The sequence below is a fragment of the Fusarium vanettenii genome (assembly GCF_000151355.1).
Source record: "Fusarium vanettenii 77-13-4 chromosome 4 genomic scaffold NECHAsca_3_chr4_2_0, whole genome shotgun sequence".
In the NCBI taxonomy this organism is placed as follows: domain Eukaryota; kingdom Fungi; phylum Ascomycota; class Sordariomycetes; order Hypocreales; family Nectriaceae; genus Fusarium; species Fusarium vanettenii.
The window spans coordinates 2,946,190-2,970,645 of NW_003315879.1; the positions used below are offsets into that span (position 1 = coordinate 2,946,190).

Below are 24,456 nucleotides of genomic sequence, written 5' to 3' on the forward strand. Positions count from 1 at the left end.
AGTTTTGTAATTTACATAGGATATGTATGCAGGTGTGCGTGATATGTCGCTCACAATATTAGTATGCCGGTAGTGAGTCTGGGTATGTGCCCAAGCATCCAGGCATGGATCTGTCTACCCTAGGCAGAAAACTTTACCTAGACCGACCGCAACAAGACGACACCAGCAACGTCTCGAGTGGCGATTCTACTCTTATTCGGATTGAAATCATTGCTGTCGTGGCTTTGCATCTGCAGAGTGCATCTGGAAGATCCATATCGCGAAATCAGACACTCCTCGACATCCAACCACAACCACCCAGATATCCAACTATAGGATATCTGGACCTACACGGTCTCAGATTGTCCTCAATACCATGGCCAGCCCTATCAAAAAGAATAGATATCGTTTGACCTGCACAGGCCGGCGCTTGTCTAAACGCTCTCTCACGTCTCGACCGCCTCAGCTAGACAATTGGCCACCATGGGTCCTGGCTTCGATAACGACGACGGCGTGAAACTTCACGGCCACACTCCAAGGCCGTGAGAAGACAGCAGCGCTTATGTGAAGACTGTTTCGTGTCACGTTAATATCCACGTCAAAGGAGAGAAAAGAAACGTTTGGGTTCCGCAGATCGGTCACATGCATTTGGCCGCCCGTGGGTAATCTGGCACCTGCCAAATGGAACCTGGGCAGCCAAACAATCGGAGCCATCTCGAGCCTCACCTGGTTCGCCCTGCTCTGGCATCCTTGTGTGGACGACATCGGCTTCCATGAGGGGACCAACAACATTGCCCGCCCTGAGAACAGGAGCCCTGAGTGGAGGTGGTCTGTCCTGCCCTGTCCTCGATGCGGCCTGTCGCCTCAGCCTTGAATCAGGGCAAAGCAGATGAGGCATCTATCTCGCACCCACATCGACCCCGTCCGTTACGGCCATGGCCAACCTTGATCCATCTCCATCATCCATGGAGGCACATCATCTCTATCCGCTGGCAACGAGATCCACCCGCAGGTAATCCTTCGCCTCATAATCGGCAAAGCTGAACTCGGCCGGGTCAATGCGGCCTGAGCTGCGGTGCGCGACGGACGGGAGAGAGAGCGTAAGGACCCTTCATCTCCTTGTCACCGTTCACAGGTGCCGACGATGCCACGAGCTTGTGGCTCCCCCTCCAAAGCCCAGGGTCAGGGCAGGTGGAGCAAGCCGCAGTGCCAGCGTCTGCTTGCATCAGCGTCAGGCCATGGTGTCGTCGTCGTCATGATGGATGGGGATGGATGCTGTGACGGGCCCTTGCACACGCTGTTTTCACCTCCGCACTGGACCGCATCCGCATCAGCATCCGCATGGGGAGCCAGACGCCAGAGCCAGCCAGCGCAGTCCTGTAACTAACAGGCTGTTTCCGAATCCCCTCATGGGTCCTCATGGTTCACCGGGCGGAATTCGGGCTTTGCTCAGATCGGCGCCCCGTGCGCTGCAAGAGATTCAGGGTCGAAGCCGTTGAGCTTCTGCCACCCAATCACCAGACGCCCTGTCTTGTCCTGTCCAAGGCCAGCAAAAAAGCCAAGTTTAGCCAGGGCCAATCGCCCTGTGCGCCATGTTCCGGAGGTGGTGCGGTGTACTGTTCTGTGCTTTGCCGGTCTGGTGCGGTGCGGTGTGCTGTCTCGGTCGTCTGTCGAGGTGCTGCTCTGTTGTCGGACCGCCAGCTGGGCATCGCATCTCACGGGCTCCCGTCAGAAATACCCAACCGCCAGGCGCTGATGCTCGTGATGGTGGTGGTCAGTGGGCATCAACAAGCCCTGTCGGGTGCGATTAGCTGGCATGGCATCCATCCCATCCCATCCATGATGGCCCAAAAGCCTTGGTGCCCGACCTCCATCGAGTCCCATCGTCGTCCCGCCATTGACCGCTCCTCATGGTTCCAGGTAGTCCCCTGCTCCTAGCTATCTCCTGAGGTCATCTTTACCTGACGCTGCCAGCGCGTCTTGGGCAACAATGCCTGCGCCCAATGATGCCGGTGGGAAATTGCCTCGCTGTTCAAGACCAAGGCAGTAGCCGAGAGCTGCCCCCGCGATCCATGAGATGGAAGCTATTGTACCTTTGTCTCCCACACTCTACTTTTGAAGCACGCACAAAACATCTGGGGTAGTCCCGGGCTCTGACGAAACCCTTCTACACTGACGCTCCACCTCCTCGGCTACACAACATCGACCATCCCTGGGTTCCTGGATTCTGCTTGCTTGTTCTCGTCGGAAAGGAAGGGATCAGGAAAAAAAAAAAGTTACAGTGATACCCACCACCCAGATCCGCTGCACGGCTGTGGGTTGCGCGCTTGCTTGCGTCGACGGCACAACACGACACGACCCGACACGACTATCGCAGCCCTTTCTCGGACTTTGGCTCACTCTCTCACTCCCGACCACCTGGACGACTTTGTCTTGGGGCGAATTTTGTTGCAAATCTCTGCCAGAAGAGTCTTGGTCGAACGCTTCCCGCCTGGTCCCTGTCGAGTCTCCGCCATTAGTGAACGGGGTATCTTCCATTTTTTTTTTCCTAGGCAAGGTTCCAGTACCATCCATCCACCATCCATCTTGGACCAGGGTCCGGCTCATGACATGCGTCGGTCTCTCCCTTGCAGCCTCACGAACGAACATAAATCGTCCCTATTCCGAGCTTCAGTGCCCCCAGTCCGCTCCTGTACCTGTGCCAACTCAGATCGGCTCATTCATCAGCATTGCCTGCGACTGGTTCGCTGAGAATCAATCAATCGGTCAATCAATCGCCCCTCCCAAGCAAAGCAAAGCAAAGCAAAGCAAACAAGCAAGCCCCCAAGGATCCAGCACTACGTATCGTCTTCTTAGTGCTTCACTGTTTTCCCGCGAGTTTTTTTGTCCAATCATTCCGTTTCCGTCCCATCTGGAGCTCCTGGCACTTCCTTTTGACGTACGTCCCGAGACGTCAACAGACAGACAGATTGATCCATCTGCCTGAACCACCCAGGTCACACCGCCTACAACCGCCGACGGGAGGACCCAGACCCAGGAATCCCATCGCCATCTCAGGAAAACCCTAGTCGCCGTGGATGCCCCAGAGATTTTGGAGCCAGCCTTTTGGAGAAAACCAAGGATCACGGCCCAAGGACCCATAGTGTGCAAGCTGTCCATCGGATTTAGTCTCTTTTTTTCTGGAACCCAAGGCCCGGACCCATTTGCTTCTTCCTCGCCTCCAGCTGTGGATTCTTTCTTTATCAGCCGCAAGTCTCGTCAGCAGGACTCTGTCCGGAAGTTAACACTGCCTTGCCTTCCTTCTGCCTGCTGCCATGACCAGCCAGTTCAGTATGGCGCAACCAGAGTATGCCTACAGGTCCTCGGCCATGTCCAACAGTCCCTGGAACCCGACTCGCAGGTGAGATTGCTCTCTCCCCGTTGCCTGTCCAGCCCGTCCGCGTCCGTCCGTCGCGACGGGCACCATCAGTGTGGTTGGCTAACTCTTGCCCGGCAGTTCCTTTGCCGAACCCACGGCACATGGAGGCTTCGATAATGTCTTTTACTCGACACCAAGGTATGGACATCCTCGAGCTCCCACGCCCGCAGTTTTTAGTAACAATGGCCCTCTGCAAAGTGTCAATTACTCGGCTAGCTCCTACAACCTCGCTGCCGGTGCCGGTGCCGGTGCTGGCGCCGCTGCCATGCCCGTCGCTGTCAACGGCAACGGCGCTGCTGCCGGCCATCTTTCGCGGGCCGAGTCCGCCTACCCTCCAGGCTCGACCTACGCCGGACGTCCTCCGTCAGGATCGTTTGGCAAGCCCATCGGACATGGATCCTACAAGGGCTCCGGCTCACAGGCCTGGGAGACCCATGACCGCTACTCACCCACCGACTCGGTCGACGACATCATCGCGTCGCCCAACCTGTCTGACTATTCCCTGGAAAATGGGATGAACAGCGCCGCCCAGGCCAAGTCCAAGCCCAATGGTAAGGGCCGGTCACAGCGACGGCCGTCGAACCGAGACGAGTTTGACGGTCCCCATCAATTCCTGCAGCGGCCACCGCCAGACGTTATTGCGATGCAGGAGCGCGAACTCCCGCATCTGCCCACGAACCTTCACGTCCAGGAGCAGGACAGCGTTCTCAGCCAGGTCAACGACCGACTCTCGCAGTGCGCTTACGACTTTGTCGCCAAGTACCAGTTCCCGATTCCGTTGACTCAGGATATGAGGCCGGTTGAGCGACCGCAGGATCGGGAGTGGACCGAGTGGGTTTACCTCTTGAAGCGCCTAGCGACGAAGCGACGCATCCCTGCGCGAGTGCTGTACAACGGACAGATCAAGCAGTTTGTCACGATCCTCGAGAACTCGCTCGAGATGCGACACGCCGCGAAGCACCAGAGCCGTCCTCTCAAGGACGACCGCAACATCCTTCAGCTCATCTCGGCCGGCATTCAGGTGGCCAAGATTCTGAAGGATGCATCGGCCATGGACTACCTGGACCGATTATACGTTTCTACCGAGAAGCAGATCCAAGACCGTGCGGCTGCGCGGTACCGGTCTTGAGACACAAGCTTCATCACGAGTCCTAAGCGACTCCCACGATATACGTTTATACGCTTTCCTACAGCAGGAAAAGACGATCGATCAGCCGGCGACGACTACGGCGCAGAGCAGAGCAGAAACAGGGATGTGACCCGGGTCTCTTTGCTGAGGCTTGAAGCAAGGCAACTGCAGGGTCGCATTGTGAATGATAATGTTTTTCGAATATGGATGGGCATTCTTCCACGGTTATACAACATGAGTTGAGCAAGACGCTGTCGCCGACATGTTTGCCGCGGGTAACAACCGTCTTTTCTGGTTGGGAGGCCATCGTCTAGAGCGTGTTGGGAGTTTTCATGTGGCAATGATTTCTTGTTTATTTTTTCTTGGGCGAATCGCGGGTTTCTTCTTTTTGTGCTTCCGTTGCTATTTTAGCATCCATGATTGTTACGCTCTCGTTTTTCTTATTGCTCCGGGTTATGGGCATCTCTCCAATAGAGGACGAGGACTCTGGCACAATTCGCACTTCTTGCTGTGTGTTTCGGTCATTCCGGTAATTGGAGAAGTTGGTCCCGGGCATGGATGGCGCGCCCACTGCCGCCCCGGCCGCGGGTGGCGTTGGGTAACGACGGAGATGGTGGTGTTGGGCATCGGGGCTATGGTCAGGAAGGTTGGCAAGGGTCTGGGATATTGGGTATGGATGGTTGAAAGGGATAGGAAGCTGTGAGGATGATCAATCTCCCCAGGAGGCAGGCAGTCTCGTGCCGGAGGTGTCCTTTCGTGTTAAAGGCACGGGGGACACAGAGGCCCGGAGGCCACGGTCTTGCGACAGGGTGTATGAATACGGCAGCGCAGCGGGATGGCATGGGATGAAACGGGACGGGACGGGATGGCAGAGCTTGGCTATGAGGCCGGCCAGTCGGTATACGAGCAACCAGCTGGAGAGTTGAGTTGACGGTTTGATTTGACAACAGTTCGCATAGAGTATCGCAAAGACGAGAATCAGAATGAGCGAGATTACGCAGCATTGCTTACGATGAGAGGTCACTGCTGGTATGTGAGTGAGTGAGTGAGTGAGTGAGTGATTTCAACTTGAAACGAGTGAGTGTGTCGACATCAACGTCAGGATATGTTAACGTCAACAGATAGTCAGATCGAGATTCAGCCTCAACATAGACCGCAATTGCTCGCCGGCAGAGGCCACGGGAGTTGAATGCAAGTCATGGGGTTCTCATGTGGCGTCTGGCTGATGTGATGAACTGACATGTCCCGTCGTACCGAGGGCGCGGCCGAAGCTGTCTTGAGGCCTTCCTGCATCACTTTATGTCGTGATGCACGAAATCGATTTCAAAGGCCAACAGAAACAGCTCAGCTACCGCGCCTCGCTCGATACCGCTGCCGCCGCTGCGGTGCAATGACTGATGACAGCCCAAAGACACCATCACTCGACATAGTACTAGGAGAGGTATAGCGTCAGAGAGTCCAAATTTGCCCTGGATGAACATGTGCATAAACGACTGGCCGACGACAAGCCTTACCCTGCGCTTCCCGAGCTGGGGTACCTGACATTCCGCGTGGTTTTGCTGTGACTTTCAGGTACCCCCCGTCGTGGGGTCAACTTACGCCCAGTCGGTCGCCGTTTAGGTTTAGCGCGTCGAGTCTCGACGGCGAATGCAAGCAAACAAGGGCCCCACGACGACCCCAAGAAGGTCGACCGAGCAGAAATCCAACAAGTTAGAGAGTCTCTTTTTTCCCTTTTCTTTATTTTCCTTCGGTCTACGATTGTAGAAAAATGCCATTGATCTGGCCTTTTATATCTGTTGCTCCCTGGATCTATCGCTGAGTCGGTCTCCTCTCCTCCTCTCCCCACTTTGCGCGCGACCAACTCTTGGTGATCTTTTGGTGGATGCGATCTCGATAACAACTACAACGACAAAGTGACGACTCGATTCTTTTTGGCTGTGATTGCCTGCGGTTCCTTTCTTTCGTCTCATTTTCATGGGCTTCAATCTACTATATAACGTCCCTTTCCTCCCATATATATCCGCTTTCTTCCCCATCCGTAACCTGGCCTCTCAATACACCACGCCATAGTATTGACTCTCATCAACCAACTCGGATCTTAACCCCTTGAAACCTCTCTAAGCCTCTCACAATGGCGTCTGTGTCCTCCCGGCCATCGCCAAACTCTTCATCCCCTTACGACTTCGAATCCGCCCCCGAGACCGACGAGACATGGCAGTACATCGACTACACGGCCTCGAGCTCTGGCCCGTCCTCCATCGGATTTCTGTCTGACCCTGCCAGTGGAAGCTTGGGTAGCTTTGCCATGATTGGAAACGTTCATGGAAACTCGCCTTCCCCTTACGTCTCTGGGAACACTCCGTCTTCCTACGTCTCTGGGAACACTCCGTCTTCCTACGTCGCTGGCAGCACACCCTCTCCCTACATGGCGGGCAACACGCCATCCCCGTATGTGTCAGGGAACACATCCTCACCCTTTGTGCCAGTCAACACTCCCTCACCATACGTCTCTGGAAACCACCCCTCCCCTTCGGCAGCCTCTCCCCTCCTCCTCGGGGAGATGGACCAGACCGCCTTCTTCAGTAACCCGTCGTTCCCCTCGCAGTCCGAGACTGGCAACTCGGACATGTTTGCGACAGCAACCACAACAGCAGATGGAGGCTTCGGCCAGGCGCAGGGCTTCATGACCCCCCAGCAGTACCTCTTCCCGCAACAGCAGCAGCAGCAGGATGCGAGCCAGTTCTCGCCCCAGGGTTTGAACGGTATGCTGGTGGCGCAGAGGACGGGCCCCAGTTCACGGCAGGGTGCTGATGAGACTGCAGACATGACCCTCATCAACAACTTTGGCGCCGACATGTTCTCGACCGCCTCGGGTGAGCAGGTTCAGGTGCCCCAAGTCGACCTCAACATGCCACAGCCGCTGCAGTCGGATCCAAACGTCCCGCCGTGGAACCCTACTAACACGAGGGGCAGCGAAGGCATCTTCATCATGGATGACTTTAGCAGCTCGCCATCCCCCAAGAGCATTCACTCACAGAGTTCCTTCTCTAGTAACAAGGCCAACTACGGCAGCAGCAGCGGTAAATCATCGACGCAGATCCGCAAGGTCAAGACAGGCAAGGTCGAGAAGAAGAAGGCAGAGCAGTCGGGCAAGTTTGTCATTGTAACCCCCAACTCCATCTCGGCCCACGCCGGCCGCCCGAACCCCTTTGAATGCTTCGAGGCCATGAATCGCACCAGTCAGCGAGGCCGAAAGGGCCCCCTGGCGAATGCTACCAAGGAGAACGCCCTGCAGGTTCGGAGGGTGGGAGCTTGCTTCTGCTGTCATAGCCGCAAGGTCAAGTGTGACAAGGAGAGGCCCTGCAAGAGCTGCAAGAAGCTCATGATGCAGGTCCCTCAGGTGGTCTGCTGGCAGTTCCAGGACTTTGTTCCCATCCTCTTCCCAGACTTTATCCGTGGTCATCTGCGTAAGGAGATGATGACCAAGTTTACTGCCGAGAGCATTGTTAGCTTCCAGGTCAATGGAGTTGAGCAGGGCTGCTCTGTCGAGCTCTTCTCTGGAGGCAGGTTCCGAGCGGTTCTCGCCATCGAGGCCAAGTTCTTCACCCCCAAGACCCCTGACATCATCCAGCACTGGCACATGGTCAATGTAGGACCAGACCGTGTTGAGCTGCAGTCCAACGGAGCCGCAGCCATTGCTGTCGAGCTCGAGAAGACGGCCGAGAGGGACAACCTCAAAAAGAGGACAAAGAAGTACATCCAAGAGCTCATCACCGAGCCTGGCTTTGTGGACCAAGTGACGGAATCTTTCCGTTCCACTCAACTTCCGAGGAAGATTCTTGGAATCATCAAGCAATACGCCGATGAGACCGAGGTGAGTAAGCCCGAGTGAAATTGTATCAGTAGCCGAGCTGACGACGCATCTACAGTCCCTCATGGTCAAGCGCGCCCTGTCCATCTACTGTATGCACTACATCATGACCCGGCAGCTCTGCCTCACCCGGCACACTGTCGACTCGCTGCGGTCTACCGGCATGATCGCCCAGAACGACGGCTTCGTGACGCCCCGCATGCTCGCACGGCAGATCAAGTCGGTCGTAGACGAGCTCATGTTGCGCGAGATGCAGCAGCTGTTTGAGCTCTTCTCCAAGTCGCTCAAGCCCAAGATCCGGCGCGAGTGGGCGCCCTGTACCGCCGCCTTCCTGGTGCTCTGCCTCTTCATGGAGGCGGTCGAGACGGCGGCCGACACCTTTGTCGTGGCGGGCAACGAGATCAGCATGAGGAACAGCGCGCGGGCCGAGTACGACCGCAGCGTGGCCCTCAACACGTGCAAGGAGGTCGAGAACATGCCCTTTAAGCAGTTTGCCTACCAGTTCCACCAGGTCTACCAGACGCACACCAAGGAGGCCAACGCAAAGAGCTTCAACCCGCTGTTTGACAGCAGCTTTGCCGAGCAGGGCGAGCTGGACGGGCCCACCGTGACGTTTGCGGCTCAGCTCAGGGAGCTATTCTTTGGCGAGGACTGTAAGTGCAACCGTTGACGAGAAAAGTCCTTCTAGAAGGAACACGAAAATGCTGACGTTTGTCTCACACTTTTTCAGGGTTAGAGTTGCAGTTCCTGGCGGCCAACGATATCCTCCCCAATAGCGGCAGTCACCCGTTCCCTATGAGCCCGGAGACCTTGTACACGGGTCGACTCGTGGCCAAGTTTCTCATGTCCTTCACCGATGACAAGGCCATCTTTGGAGACTCTGTTTGAGAAATATTTGCCCGAGACAGACATGTGGGCTGACGAGGTGTGGGAACCTTGGGATTGTATACCTAGGGAAAGGCGAGGCAAGCCAAGGCAAGGCAACGGTTTTGTGATGGATGACATGGCGTACATATGCAAGGCTTTTTTGGTTCAACGACAACAAGACATGTAGGATACCCTTGTACGGACAGGTTTAGGAGGTTTTGAACGACTCTCGGTAGCACGATGCATACAGGACAAGACAAAGGCGACGTTTCGAGTTCAGTTCAGGGATTGCGGGATCTTTCCGTCATAACGTGCATAAGTTGATAGCACAAAGCAGAGACAAAGATGATTCAAAAGAGTCATTTCATTATGGCATGTATGCCCGATTTTAGTCCTGGAACCACACATTTTCAGTGGCAGCAGGGTGGAGCGGACTGGTTGTCTAGACCGATGGATCATTCTCCCACGCGAACGATTAAAATAAAAGTTAACACACATGCGCATCAAAAGCGCGAGGTGTAGGCAATTTGTGGGTGCCGTTGAAAACGGACTTTTTGACAAGGGGGAAGAAGCTGCTGTGACAGGGCAAAAGGTGAGTTGAACGTAAAAAAGCATAGCAATGAAGCCGAGACAAGCGTATCACAAAAGACGCCGCCTTTATTAGACTGTCAAGTCAAAAAAGACTCGCAAGACCCTCACACTCTCGAGGGACCTTGCAAATGTCTCGCATGGTCACGGCGTTGACAGGCCTGGGCCAGGGTTTCTTCGGAAGACCGGACTGAAAGCGGCCACCAGCAGGAAAAGCCAGACGTTACGTCGGACAAAACCGTCTGATGGGCCAAAAGCCGAGGAAGATGATCATCATCTCGGCTTAGGGTAAAGTTGCCCATCAAAGAAAAGAGGCTGAGCGTTGAGAGAAAATGAGGTTGAAAGAGAGATGAAGAGAGATTGAACAAACTGAAAAAAAAAGTGAGCTTTGAAGTAGTTTTCGGTGACAGGGATACACAGACCCACACGCACGTGACACCAACCACCGTTAACCGCCAGCTTCGAGTTGCTGCTTTTTTTTTCTTCCTCTTCTTCTTCTTTACACTTTTTAATACGCACGTAAAAATCAACCGGCTTTGAAAATCTCTTACTCCCTGTCGGTCATATTCAGTGCAAGAGTGACGTAGATTCTATTTTGCTGTACTTTGTGCGTGTCGAGATTCCTTTCCAATTTGTCTCAACGCGCCCAGCAAAAGTTCTCACATGCATTTTTTTCGTCTTGGAAACACTACACTACGAATATGTTTACCATGTGCACAAGATCCAGCCCCCTGGCCCCGTACGCCGGCACTAGTTGTAGACTTTTAGCTGAGGCTCGTAATGGCCGGCCTCTTTGCCTGTGTAGCTTGCGTTATCCCTCGTCGGGGGGGAACGGGGTTGTCCGTCGTCCTGTTTTGGGACAACTCCATGGGTTGTGACGGGTAGTGTGCAGCGACACAGCATCTCGGGGGACCCTGCCGAGTGGCTGCTTTCACAAGACCAGTGACGGCAGACGGCCCATGTTGGGAAATGCGACGACCCGTAAATGCAAAATGGTGTTCAAGCTCGTTGCCGTTCCCCGTTCCCCTCCCTCAGCGGCCCGGCTGCCTGGGACCAACCAGCAGAAATGAGCATGCCATGGGCTGGTTTAAGCCTTTCTGCGTGACACTAGGTGATATACCCCCCGTATTTGTTTAGTACTTGAGAAACTCGGTAGCTTGTCCTTTGCTCTGAGCCTCGTTGGTGAACCCGTTCGACTCGGTCATAGTCTACAAGAATGGCAATGCCTCGGTTGCCTTTTTCTTGCTGACGTTGGAGTTGAACCCGTTGACGTCTCGCCCGAGGATAGTAGTAATATTGGATTCACTGTGCCACCGCTTGCCACAGGGCCAAGAGATACACAAAGAAGAAAAAAAAGGAGGCCCTTGCTGATTGATGAACCCTTTCGCATACAACTGCACAAGTCTGACGGGACTCCCTTCCGCAACGGGCTCAGGGCCGACCTCGTTCAGGATACGAGCATGTCTCTGCACACCTGCTTTTGGAAACCTGTGCTGCGGCAAGATGCATCTGATGATGAAATTTTGCGGCTTCATAGGCTTATAACGACGAGTGTACTCGAGGAACCACGCTGAGCAACGATGAAATCGACTCACTTCCGGCACTCTGCACCGTCTGTGACGCCATGCGGCTCACCAGAAAGATCTGCTTAGGAGTAGCTATCATTGTAACCGGAGCTCATGCTGGTGGTCTTTTGAGGCCGCTCTGAGTAGCAGTTTGGATATAAAAAGGACGTCATTCCCTTCAACTTGATCTACTCTTCAAGCACCTCTCAAGCTCTCTACAATCTCAATAGCTCCATACAAGGTTGTATTTTTACTCTTCTACTGTTTCAATATCAATTGAAGCTTACAGCCTTCTAGCACGCTCAAATCTTCATCTCGTCCTCACCAGACTCCAACAATGCCTACCTCAACCACCGGCTCCGACCCAGGAAACAACGGACCCAAGGGCCCCGACCATCCCATTGACCCTAGTAAGTATCGTCTCTTCTCTCACTTGCCCAAGCACGAAATCTCCAATCTTCCGATCCGTGAGACTGCGTCCTCGTCGCACTGTTGGACTTGCACAGCGGTGCTATGTTTTCTCCGCAGTGACAACGTCTCGCTGCAGAATCGGTGCTCCTCCGATTGGGCTAATAGCTGATACGAATCAACAGCCTACGGAAAATAAACCCCCATTGTCGGACCAAGTGCCGGACATGCGGTGGGGGTTAGGATGTGAGGGGAATGGGCGGTATTCTGAAGACTAGTTCTAGACAAGTTTGTTAGAGGAGGATGGTTTGCACTCTCGGTGGGTGGCCTAGGCTTGGAAAAAGTAATGGTGATGGATTGTGTTGGAAATTTTCTTTGAATCCTCTCTTGATTAGAAAATAAAAGCTACCGGTGCGCTCACAATGTTCCCCCTTGTCTCTTGTGCAAGCCCCCCATCGTCTGATAGTCCAACGCCGTGTGCCCCCGAGAGGTTTACACAAAGTAAAGATTATCGTCTGGTGTATCCCAAAGAGCGTAATGTTGGGGGGTTGCGTCAACAGAGAAAATATCGATGCACCGCTTCAGGCGCGAATAAAGGGGGAGGATGCGGTGAGTGGGAGACTGAGGTTGAGGAAGCATCATACGAGTGACGTGACACTGGTGTAAAGGTGGGAGAAATGAGTCAAGGGGAAACATGCCATCTCGGGGGAACAATCTTGTCATCCGGGCTGTGTGTTCTCAAGACATGTTGAGGCGGTAGAGTCTGGAGTTGTGGGAGACTTGAGCATCCCCGAGCAAGTTTTGCATGGCGGTTTGGTCTCTGGATTTAATGCCGTAATAAAAGAATTATTTATCCCAAGTAGAGTATTGATGGAAACTCACGCTATGTTGTGTCGTCTCTGTACGCGTTCAACTGTGACTTCCAGTTCACAGGAGTCGTTGATACCTGCCACTTCTTCTGGGCTGGTGCGAATGTGAGGTCAGGTAGTAACCATCGCCAACCTCCAAACTACAGAGAGGCAAACCTAAAACATATTCTCCCCTAAACAACCCTTTTTCACGCCGAGTTTGGGCTCTCTTGACAGACTGACCCCCGCGATTACTTTGTTTTCTATCCTCCATGCAGAGACACGTTCTGTATCACTTGGAAACGCGAACAACTTTGACCTTGAATCTTACTCGAACCGAACTCCTATTGACTATCAATACGATCCCATACGACTTCGACGAGCCTCCGGTGTTAAAGCAAAGACATAACCAGAACGATCTCCGAACGGTGTTATTCCATCGAGTCAAAACAGCATGTCCGACGCTTCTCGATACCCCGAATCGGGCCAAATAGAGATATTCTTGGTAGCAGTGGGAGTACTCGTGCTGGTATTAGCATTCGGAATCTTGGTTCTTGTATGTGCTGGTCTGGGATCCTCCAGCCGTGGATGTAATCCTGAGAACGGACGGCGTTTGGTGGCTTCAAGAGCCCATCGTCAAGGACAAGATATTGCACCGGACAGGCCATACCGCAATCACGATAACTCCATCATCAACAGCATCCGCAGACAAAGCCAGCCCCTGGCTGAAGAATTCAAGCTCGAAATGCACAGCCTGAGGCAGAGCATTGTTAAGCTCATGTCACCCTCGGCCAGCCAAGATGGTAACCCCAGCGTTGTCGACAGGATGCGGCGGTTCAGCCTCGATAATCTTCTCACCTTTTCGACGAATAGTTCGGATTTAGTAACCGACTGTGAAAGTTGTTGCGAACTATTGGATTCCCCTTTGGCCGCAACAGGGAGGGAAGACGCAGCCGGAGCAAGGAGGAGGTCGAGCAGACTTGCTGGAAATACGGTGACTCCCGATTTGGAAGCGCAGCAGTAGGATAGCCCCTTGCAGTAGTTTGTTGATCATGGCCAAGATCGCTGGGATTGGACATGGTGGTTATCGCTTGGGAATAGACGCAAATTGTTATACATGACCTCTATTGAACTGAATCTGAGAAACGTCCTACTCTGACATTGGCTCCTCCGGAAGCCCGCGGAAATCCGCTTCGTTTCGTCCTCTAACACGCCGCAAAGTCCGTATGCGCTGTTCCTTGTACAAAATGTCGATTTCGTCCCCTCGGCCAATCGGCACCTTTACTCGCCATCATCCATCATCATCATCCGCTTATGCCGACTGCTTCTTCAGATCTCGCGCAGCCTGCTTGAGGCTAAAGTTGCACTCCTCATAGGCCCGGCCGGCACCGAAGCCGACGCCGACAAACGCGGGCCATGCTCTTCGCTTGAACAGGAGGACGGAGAAGACGACGCCGAAACCGAGGCCGAGGGTCGACTTGACGAGGAGGTTGGAGAGGCAGCGATCCCACTGGGTATCAATTAGCATCTTCCTACCATGTATAGAATATCCGGGTCCTCTAGGAAGATGTAATTACCTTCTCGTTGAGGAGCGACTCGCTGAGGGGCCGGGAGGAAATGGCGCTCGGGGAAGGGCGAGGGACAGCGGTTTCGGCCATGATGGGCAGTCCTGGACAGGCGGCGCGTTAGCTCCAATCGGACAAATACGAGGCTTCGGAAGAGAATTGGCGTACTTGAGGGCTTGCAATCCGGTCGTTGCGGGCGAAATCTGGAGCTGGAAGCTTTGATTCTACGGGCGTCATGTCAACCTTCACGAGTATTTCTCGGTTACTGCGTGGCCGAAAGGCGGTGAGGACCAGGGCACCGGGGACGGCTTAGCGCAACGGCAGAATTCTGGAAATTTTGGGTGGATTTTGGAGGCGCATTCAAAGATTCGAGTTCAAGATATCTTCTTGTCAAGCAATTTTTCTAGTCGTTCGCTTGTAAGTCTTTGGTCGCTATGGACGTGACCATGACGGATAGTCCTTCTCAAGAAGGCACTCAAAACCTTGTAAGTTTCTCTTCAATTGCGTCTTCCAGGCATGACAAGGCTTACACGTGCTTCAGGACAAGACGGATCTCATCAAGACCGTGAGAGGTCTCGACCAAAGTGGCCCAGGAGAGGATGGAAAAAATCTCGAAAAATTGTGGAAGCATCTGACTGCATCAGCAGACAGCCAGTTTCATGCCGCGGAGCAGAGCAGCTTGCGATGGCTGCTGAAATCGATGAACGGCTCATCCAGCGATGCCGAGACTATGCGACGATGGCCCTTGACCTGGACGATTCTTGAATGCGTCTTTCAGCGCATTCCGCTATTTTCACTCGCCAAGTCCCTTGCTGATCGACGATTCATTGCTGTTCTGCAGCAGACCCTGAAGGACATTTCCAGACCAGCCACGGATTCATCAGCTACTCCCTCCAAGAGAAAGAGATCGACAACAAAGGCCTTTGCTCTTGAGGACTTGAAGGATAGCCAAGGATGTTTGATGGCTGGTGAAGCCGTGTTCAGTTCTCTCAAGACTCTGCTTGACCGACTCGACTCTTCTGCGACGCAATCGTCACACGACAAGATTGGTGCTGAGCATATTCGATCTCTTTTCTGTACGTCAGCCGCCGACGCTGCGACACTCGCATCACTATCATTGAAGCTCTGCGATTCTGCTCTGTCTAGCAGCGATGATCAAACCGAGGGTTGGGAGTCTTGGATTGAGACAACGGCATCCATCTGGGATCTTCACCTGCAGGGGAGCGATGATGCTCTGGAGGTGGCTACACATCTCTTTGCGCCGTCAGCAGCTATTCTCAGCAAACTAGAAAAGGTTTCCAAGACACAGAAAGCCGCTGTGCGCGAATCATTACGGACAAAGTGGTCGGTCGATCTTCAGAAGCTCATGCATCGCAACCTGATACTCCCCGCTCGGGCGGCGTTTATTACGAAAAAGGACATGGAGCCCATCTCAAGAGCCCTTCAAGCTGCCGAGAAGAATCTTGACGTGGCAGCCCCTGCGCTGTACTTCCTGGCATCAGGCGTGACGGACGCTTTGGGCGAGGGGAGGTTACGAAAAAGCAACCCGGATTGGATGAAGCAGGTTTTCAAGGCTGTCGAAAGCATTTTGCGACCGAGGGACGACCGAGATGAGCTCGTACAAATCGTTCTTGAACGAGCCGCCGAGAAATCCGCGTCTATTGACACGGACGACCTTCGCTCCGTGTGCCGCGAGTATGCTCTCCAGGAAGAAAGCACCAACTGGAGGCTAGTGTCAGATATCGCCAGTTGTGATCCTGATGTGTTCCAGCTTTCCGAAGAAGGCGCACGCCTCCTGGATACTATCTGCGAGCGGAGCATTGCGTCAAGCCTTGACGAGACTGAGACTGAGACTGAAGCTGTCACAAAGATTATTCAAGCCATCGTGCAAGGGTTCCGCACTGGGCGAGACTTGTCCAGCTTCTTGAAGCTTTGGTTCCAGCAGCTTTGCAAGATCGAGAAGCAAAAGAACAAGGCCAGCTCGCCTTGGATCAGAGTTGCCGAGAATGAATACGGCAGTGATTCTTTCAAGGCCTTGATCGAAAAGGAGCTGTCTCCACAGCAGCTTCTCGAGGTCTTGGAATGGGTTGAGAGCGGAAAGTCCCATTCAAGGGCGCTCTGCCTCTTCCTGGACTCTATTGCTCAAGGCATTCAGAGCGAGTCTTACGCTGACGCTGTGGGGAGCAAGCTGTTTGACCTCGTGAGTAAGGTGAAGAAGACGTCTTCCACTTTGACCGCGTTGAAATGGGGTGTTGTTTCCAAGACACTATCATGGGTTGCCGCGGAATCAAGAACCGAGATTTGGGATGCCGTGCAAGGACATCTGAGCAAGATCTTGTCCGAAGCGCCCATAGAATCAAGGGAGACCTACGAAGCTTTCAAGTGCTGCTGTCAGGCTTGGGTCTCGATGAGCCCAGACGACAAGCAACTTAGTGAACCTGCGAAACTGGTGGAGTCATTCACAACGCGCCTGTCAGCGGATCTGCTCTCTACAAGCGCCTTGAAAGGAAAGGACGTGTCTTTGTACCTGCAACTCGATGCTGTACCGGGGTATCTCGAAGAGGCAGCACCTCAACACTACCTCGCTTGGTTTCTGCGAGGTTCCAGCCGTCTTAGCCGATTTGTCCACGGAACAAAGGCGGCTCTCCCAGAAGCGTTGCAGAATGCGTTGTCCCTCCCCAGCAGCGAGATTGACCAACTCCGAGAGATCTGGACCTGTTTGCTCGAGAACGAGAACAACCTGAACGATGTCAAGGTTGCTGGTGACCTTGTCGACCGTCTGATCAAGGCTCTAGAAGACGACGGCAAAGAGAAGCGCTGGCCTGCCGAGGCAAGCCAAACTTGGATTCGAAGCTTGACCAATGTTCACACAGATGCCTTTACTCGAGTCCAGCGAGAGCGGATCATGATTCTTCTCAACACCCACAGAGTCAAGGCTACCAAGCGAGTATCGCTAGACGGTTGGAGATATATCCTTGGGCTGTCTACGAAGCTCATGAGCCGACCGACATTCTACGAGGGCTTGCAGTTTTCTGACCTCGTCGACGTTGCGGATGCCATGTCGGACATTTCTTCTTCGACGCCGACTCAGGATGGTACTCTGACAAATATTATTAATGCGTACTTTGAGATGGCCTCAGTTACGATCCAGCAGATGGCGGAACACATCGACGACCGAAGCATCAAGTACTTTGAGGAAAGCCGCAGTTTCATCTCAGACTGCGACGACGCTGGGGACTTGTCGCCCTTCCGTCTCACTCTGTTGAAGGTGTTGATTGCTGAAGTTTCTCGATCGCCAAACTGCACTTCCCATGCTGAGCTAGGATCGCTACCAGACAGCGCAAAGGATGTGCTAGGAAACTGTGTCATGGCTGCAACGGGCTATTTCTTGACCGAGAAGAAGGCCTTTGAGGGACACAATGTTATTGCCGATCTCCGGCTCTTCGCTGCTGTTCATGCTGCCGAAGCACTGGAGAACCTTTCTGGGGTTTCCAAGTTGAAACAGTCGGATATCCGAAAGGCCGAGAAGAGAAGCCACGCTGCCATGGCTTCAGGAGATCTTCGAGGGTGGAAGATGCAGACATTCCTGAGGACATACTTCTCATCGCTCATGGAGGAGGCTCGGCCAACGACGTTTTATAGCATCAACGACGTGCCGCCGAAGCTCCGGGAGCCATTCTTCCAGAGCAATGTTACCTCTGTCACAAAGGAGATGGATACACCCGCCAAGATTGAGTACCTCAGGGATCTTATTCAGGTGTTTGTGCAGGGTTCCAACACGGACGGACAGGCATCGGCCATCCAGACGGTTGTGCATCAACTTATACGTAAGACGATCAACCTTGATAAACATGAATGTTGGCTAACGTTATTAGTGTGCCCTGACCTGCAGAGCAAGGGAGCGGGCTTCGACCTGGCTACTGCTCATAGCGAGTTGACTTCGACACTCCTAACTCTAGAGAGCCAATCTGTGAGCATCCGTATCTGCCGGGTTCTCCAAACCCTCCTGGAAAAGAAGCCGCAGTCCATGACTCAATGGAATATCGAGCTTGTTCTCAACACTGTCTGCGAGCTCAGCTCATCTGAGCATGCTGGCGACGATCGAGTACCCTTCGGATGGCTATGCAAGCTGGTCGAGGTGATCATTAAGAAGCATCGCCTTCGACTTGAAGGCCATCATCATGTCCTTCTGTCCGTGATGCAGGCCCTTATCCGCAACCTCATCGTTAGCCAGGGCGCCACAGACCCCCTGGGCCAGGCTATGCATGAGACGAAAGCTCATTTCTACGCCCGCCTTGTCACGCTCATCTGTGAGCCTACAGCTGGTGCCGTCTCTCGCTCACAGCACCAGAATGCGCTCGACTCGGCGACTGATGCGGCGAAGCGTTCAGCTGGACGGCACATGTATCTGGTGCTGATGCAGTATGTCAAGTTGCAACTGGAGGCCGACGTACCGCGATCGGTGAGGGAGGCTTTGGAACCGGCCATGAACTCGATTTTCGACATTACACCCCCTGAAGTGAGAAAGATTCTCAACGACGCCATGGACGGCAGTGGACGTGCGATTCTGAGAGAGATGTTTAAGAGATATACCAAGTTTGGCAAGTGGAGCGGCGTGTAAGCGGTTTAGAGATGATAGATACCATCGCACGAATAGACATTGGGCAAGGTCAATGGAGTTATTAAATATTATGGGTATCTCTGAATCCTACTTTGTTGACAGACACCAGATGTCCTCACAAATCTTGCGGCCTCTTCCTCTTGTACGTACTAGGATGACCATGTACCTTGCCGTACTTTCGAATCTTGCTATCGATGTCGATCCGGGCAAATACCCAGACAAACAGTGCCAGGAGAGAACCGAAGAAATCAACGATGGCGTTGTTCTTTGATGCGCCACCAAAGGCACCCCATTTCATGAGGTGTCCCAGGAAAGCCACAGTAATAAAGTACTCTCCGTTCTCGAGTCCTTGGATAGCCTTCTCGGCAACCTCGTCGGGTGTCTGCTGAGGGTCATCCTTCTCAACGATCTTTGCAATCTCGGGCTTGACCTCGTTCTCGCGCTTGTTGGCCTCGGAGAGGATAGTGCCAGGGTAAACAACATGGACCTCGACGTTCTGGGGGTACATCTTGACCTCCTGAGAGATGTTCTCAGCCAAACCTCGCATGGCGTACTTGGCAGGGGCGTACGGGCCGTATCCGGGAGGCGAGTAGAAGGCGACGACGCTCGAGGTCATGATGAGGTGCTTGGGCTCCTTCTCAACGGGGGCGTTGGGAGCGAGCCACTCGCGGAGAATGGCGTGGGACATTTCGGCGGTGCCGTAGAAGTTGACGTCCATGTGTCGTCGCAGCGAATCCATCTCCATGTCGATGAACAGCTCGGGGTAGGCCATGCCGGCAATGGTCCAGACGATGTCGGGGCTCTTGCCATTGTTCCAGCTGATGACCTCGGCGAGGAGAGGACCGGCGTAGGAGGGGACGGAGACGTCGGCCGAGATGTAATGGAAGCGTTGGGTTTCGGGGTTCTTTGCCGCGGCCTGTAAGGGAAGTCGAGTTAGTCGAGTTGGAAGGACAGACGAGCTTTACGTGGGGGATTGACCTGGACAATTGCAAGGGCAGCTTCGAGCTTGCCGACGCTTCGGGCGACGAGGATGATGTTGGCGCCCTTGGCAGACAGTTTCTTGGCCACGCTGAGACCCATTCCCTCGGATGCGCCGGTGATGAGGACCGTCTAGACGAGGAATTGTCAGTTGAGGGGATCATGAGAGGCTCCCATGAGGAATCGCAGGACACATACCTTGCCCTCAACGGGCATCTTGTTTCCACCGAAAAGACCCATGATGAAGGTACCAAAGATAATAGTCGCGACAGAAGCACCAAGGACGGAGAGGATTGTCGTCGAGGAAAAGTCCATGGTGGGAGAGCTCGAAGCGGAAGATGAGTAGACGAGGGGCACGAGCAGCTATAATTGATAAAGTCGGTAGGATTCTCACCGACCTCCACCGGAAGAAACGGCAACTAGGGGCCGCACGATAATCTTAAATCAGTCCCCTCAGACGTGTAGGGCTGACGGCAGCAGTGCAGTCGAAATTGGATAGGGAGGATGATGCGCTGGTTGGTGTGAGATGCAAGGGGTCTTTAATGTGTGAGTTGGCATTTTTGCTTCTCTCCCGCGAACGCCGTCTCCAATTGAACTTAATTCAGGTACCGGCTGGGCACGCGATCAAGCTTCTGACACTGTCTTTAGGCGAGCTGAAGGATGCTTTTCAGGGGAGCTGAGTGGCACTTGGGGTCTGAAGTTTACTGCCAAGAGCCCCTAAACCTCGGTCTCTAGGACAGTGTGTGATTTTTCACACTGTATCACGCACTGGCCAAGCTTCAAGCTGCAGCCCCTTGTGGCTGACGTTTTGATAAGGCTCATCGCGATACAACCACCAGCTTACACGTCGCTTTTCTTGCAGTCGCATCCTTTGCAATGCCACACCCCTGAACATTATCCGATACAAGGCATGAGCTGCTGAGGCAGTCTCTCCAGCTTAGCAACATGTCCGACGAGGATGAACCCCCCAAGCTCACGGTTCCAAAGTTTGCATCTTTCAAGCCGAAACCAGAAACCTCGGAGCTGAAAGTACCCAAGTTTTCGTCTTTCAAGTCAAAAGAGAAGGACTCTAGTGCAAGCGCAGGTTCAAGATCGCGAGAAAGAGAGCGTGATCGAGACTCGAGGAGGAAACGACACCATCACTCTGACAGTCATCGCGATCATCACCACTCAAAAAGGCACCGCTCAGAGCACGGAGAAAGGGAGAAATCTCGACGCTCTAGTCGCTCGGGGACGCCAGAGCATCAGCGACGCGTCGAGCCTCCTCGAGACAACAAGGAGGCTTCGCGATTGTATGTGATCGACACAAAGGGCGATCCCTTGATTATTCGCTATGGCCATCTTGATCGAGCTCAGGTTCCTGCCTACTACCGTGACGGATATGGCAAGGTTCTTGGTACCACTGGTCGGCTTGTGATACACCGCGATGGACCCAGAGATCAGTTCAGCCTCCGCATGCCGGGTGAAGGCTCCTATGCTTTTAAGGACAAGGATGGGCTTCGCTCAAAGGCATGGCGAGTGAGAACAAAGCCACTTCGAATCCGAAAGCAGGAGAATGAGTCTCTGGAAGATGCTGACGACGACTTTTTACCGTTGAACACATCCAAAAAGCGCAAGCGTGGCCAGCAAGACACGGAATCATCTGATGAGGAGGAAAAGCCATCATATCGCTCGATAGAGGGCAAAGCGAAGCCTCGACAGTTTGTCGACAGCGATCTGGAGACTGACTCAGACTCGGATGTCGAGCAGGTCGACTTGGATCAAAACAACCCCCTGAAATGGAAGTCGATACAACTTTCCAGACGCGTCAAGGATCAGCCGGATGATATTGATGCCTGGCTCGAGCTGGCAAATCATCAGGATGCCCTTCTAAGAGCCGGCGAGGACATTGACCACAGAGCACTCGAAGCTGAGGTGCACTCCTTTGCTGAGATCAAACTACACATGCTTGAGTCGGCTTTGGCAAACGTTTCAACTCCTCAAGATCGAACTCGGGTGTTGGTTCCTTTGATGCGCGAGGGAGTCAAGGTGTGGAATAGCAAGACGGCTGCCAAGAAGTGGGCAGATCTGCAAAAGGACGAGGAAGTCAGTTTTACGTTGTGGAAGACACACCTTGACTTTGCTCTGTCCAACATATCCGCCTTTCACTATGAGTCGATCAAGCAGATGCATCTTAGTCGACTTAGTCAGATCCTCGCGCAATCTGGATCAGATCTCGGTACAGAAGACTTTAGCGAGGCCATATACGTCTTTCTAAGGCTTACGAGATTCATTCACGACTCTGGATACAAGGAACTTGCGGTTGCAGCTTGGCAAGCTTTCCTTGAACTCAACTTTTTTCGACCTCCACATCTGGATGACCAGACTGCAGCATTCGAATCACTTCGAGATTTCTGGGAGAGTGAAGTTCCCCGAATAGGAGAAGCAGATGCCCAAGGCTGGGCAAAGTTTGTCGAAGATGGCGGTATAGGGGATGCCCCTGAGTCACTTGAGGAAAGCAAGGATATCGTGAGCCAGTCTCGAGATGACTACAGGCGCTGGGCCATCATTGAGCACTCTCAGACAGAGAAGGCTCGAATGCCGGCGAGAACCATGGACGAGGGGACAGAAGATGACCCGTTTCGAGTGGTCATGTTCTCTGATATTGAGCCGTTGCTCTTTATTGTGCCGAGAGATGTTATACAAGTTGTGCAAGAGCAACTTGTCGATGCTTTTCTCATCTTTTCTGGGTTCCCACCTACCTTTCGATCAAATGTCTTGACGGAAGAGGCATTACATGACCAGTTCCTGGTTAGCTCGAGTGCAACTGAAGAACAACGGAGTCTGGAGGCTCCCTCTGGTGATGAAGATCCAGTTGAGATACAGCGAAAACCGCCAGCTTTTACACATCAGCCTCTTTGTGTCTCTCAATCCCCCGACATATTGTTTTCGGGCGAAGAGTGGTTTTCTTATCTCCCAGGGAGGAATGGAAGCAACGAGGTTGAGCTGAACCTTGTGGTTAATGCTACCAAACAGCTGGTCCATACTGCCAACTTTGAGGCACTCGCGGGATTTCATCTGGCGTTGTGTGCGGCATGGGATGGAAATGGTGTCAAGAAGCCCGCCAAAGCTCTACTCAAGCGCTACCCTGCTAACCTCGACTTGTACGGCGCATATGCTCTGGCCGAGTCTGCCAGTGGAAGTCATGATGTTGCAGTTAAAGTCTTTTCGTCAGCAACAGCGCTTACATCTGTAAGTACACTATAACTATATGTTCGGAAGATCCGATTGCTAACACATGGTACTAGAAGGCGTCAACGCCAAGTGCCTTTGGGCTTTGGAGGAGATGGTCCTGGATGGAACTGGAACTTGGGAACAAGAAAGTGGCAACTCAAAGGCTATGCGCTTCTGTGAATGATAACTTACGTTCTTTGGACCAAGCTCCCGACGTATCTTCGACGCATATCCTCAAAGCTCATCAAGCCTTTTCTTCTAGGATGAACGACTTTCTCTCTGCTGGCGGACTGGATCATGCAGAAAGTCTTATCGAGTGTCTGGTCTTGCTGTCATATTTGACTGCTGAAGGCTGTTCTGAGCCAACGTCAGACTCTCAAGGAAACATATCAGCCGCGATTGAAGTTATTCACAAACAATCTCTTGAATTCAAGAGGCGAGGACATCAAGCGTCACCCGCTCACGAGCGGGCCCTACAATTTGCGGCGAGATTACTATACTTGCACGCAACACGAGGGTAAGTTTTCTTGCAGAAGCTGATGGACAATTGCTAACAGGATCAAGGCCCTTCCGACGCGCATACCTACTTGACCAGCTGAAGCAATTCCTTGGCTACTTTCCCCGAAACAGCATCTTCTTGGCTCTGTTCGAGTGGGCTGACTCTAGCCTTCGTGTAATCGACGAGACGAGAACACTCCTATATGAGACAGTTCTCACTCCAGCTCAGGACTGTCTGAGCAGCCGACTATTTGCCATTTATCACGAGATGGAGCGTGGTAACGTCAACACTACAAAGGCAGCATTCGAGCACGCCGTGTCGAGCGACCTGTGCAAGTCCAACACTGGCCTGTGGATCAAGTTTATCCAGTTCTGCAGCTTGCAGAGGGAACTACGGCCCAAAGCCAAGGATGTATTGTTCCGAGCACTGAGGCAATGCCCATGGTCAAAGGATGTCATGATGGAGGCGTTCCTGACGCTGAACCGGGACATGGAGTCCTCTGAGCTCAAGGGGGTGTTTGAGACGATGGCATCCAAGGGGCTGAGGGTCCATGTTGATTTGGATGAGTTTCTCGAGAAAAGGAGGAATGCAAGGCGAGCCCAGAAGGGTCGAGCATGAGATGTGTTGTGGTAATCATGAGCTGGAATGGTGGCACGGACAGATGTCATGATGGAGAAATGTAATCTCGTATCCAAACACAACAACACTTTCGTATAATTATTCATCAAGGAGTCACAGGCTATTGCGTGGCTCAAACGCCTTTCGAGAAAAGGGGAAGATGGCTTGTATCAAGGGCTTGGACCTTGAAGGTTGCCAAGTGAGCTCGGCTTGTGGTTGCCGCGGAAATGGAACGATACGCCTATGACAGCGACAAAGGTCTTCTTGGCAATCATGAAGAGAGTTGCCA

At 53.2% G+C, this 24,456-nt stretch overlaps 5 protein-coding genes across 5 annotated transcripts; 4 read left to right on the top strand and 1 right to left on the bottom strand.

The window, feature by feature from the left end:
* Positions 1-3,692: 3,692 nt before the first annotated feature.
* On the top strand, positions 3,693-4,526 carry NECHADRAFT_6087 (uncharacterized protein; the record flags this gene model as incomplete). Its single annotated transcript, XM_003051830.2, has 1 exon — positions 3,693-4,526. A coding segment is annotated over one exon (834 nt), but the record flags the coding sequence as incomplete, so codon positions are not given.
* A 2,131-nt stretch (positions 4,527-6,657) lies between these two features.
* On the top strand, positions 6,658-9,543 carry NECHADRAFT_104215 (uncharacterized protein; the record flags this gene model as incomplete). The annotated part of the gene is made up of 4 exons (XM_003051831.1): positions 6,658-6,887; positions 6,936-8,400; positions 8,456-9,050; positions 9,128-9,543. The coding sequence occupies 4 exons, from the start codon at positions 6,658-6,660 to the stop codon at positions 9,283-9,285; spliced, it is 2,448 nt and encodes an 815-aa protein (XP_003051877.1). The 3' UTR covers positions 9,286-9,543.
* Positions 9,544-14,672: 5,129 nt separating this feature from the next.
* Positions 14,673-18,859, top strand: NECHADRAFT_38720 (uncharacterized protein; the record flags this gene model as incomplete). The annotated part of the gene is made up of 3 exons (XM_003051832.1): positions 14,673-14,723; positions 14,780-18,065; positions 18,114-18,859. The coding sequence occupies 3 exons, from the start codon at positions 14,673-14,675 to the stop codon at positions 18,857-18,859; spliced, it is 4,083 nt and encodes a 1,360-aa protein (XP_003051878.1).
* A 115-nt stretch (positions 18,860-18,974) lies between these two features.
* NECHADRAFT_79406 (uncharacterized protein) lies at positions 18,975-20,152 on the bottom strand (the record flags this gene model as incomplete). Its single annotated transcript, XM_003052292.1, has 3 exons — positions 18,975-19,775; positions 19,838-19,969; positions 20,036-20,152. 3 exons carry the CDS (start codon positions 20,150-20,152, stop codon positions 18,975-18,977), a joined length of 1,050 nt encoding a protein of 349 aa, XP_003052338.1.
* Positions 20,153-20,782: 630 nt separating this feature from the next.
* On the top strand, positions 20,783-24,167 carry NECHADRAFT_38628 (uncharacterized protein; the record flags this gene model as incomplete). The annotated part of the gene is made up of 3 exons (XM_003051833.1): positions 20,783-23,068; positions 23,125-23,567; positions 23,615-24,167. The coding sequence occupies 3 exons, from the start codon at positions 20,783-20,785 to the stop codon at positions 24,165-24,167; spliced, it is 3,282 nt and encodes a 1,093-aa protein (XP_003051879.1).
* Between the last annotated feature and the right edge of the window lie 289 nt (positions 24,168-24,456).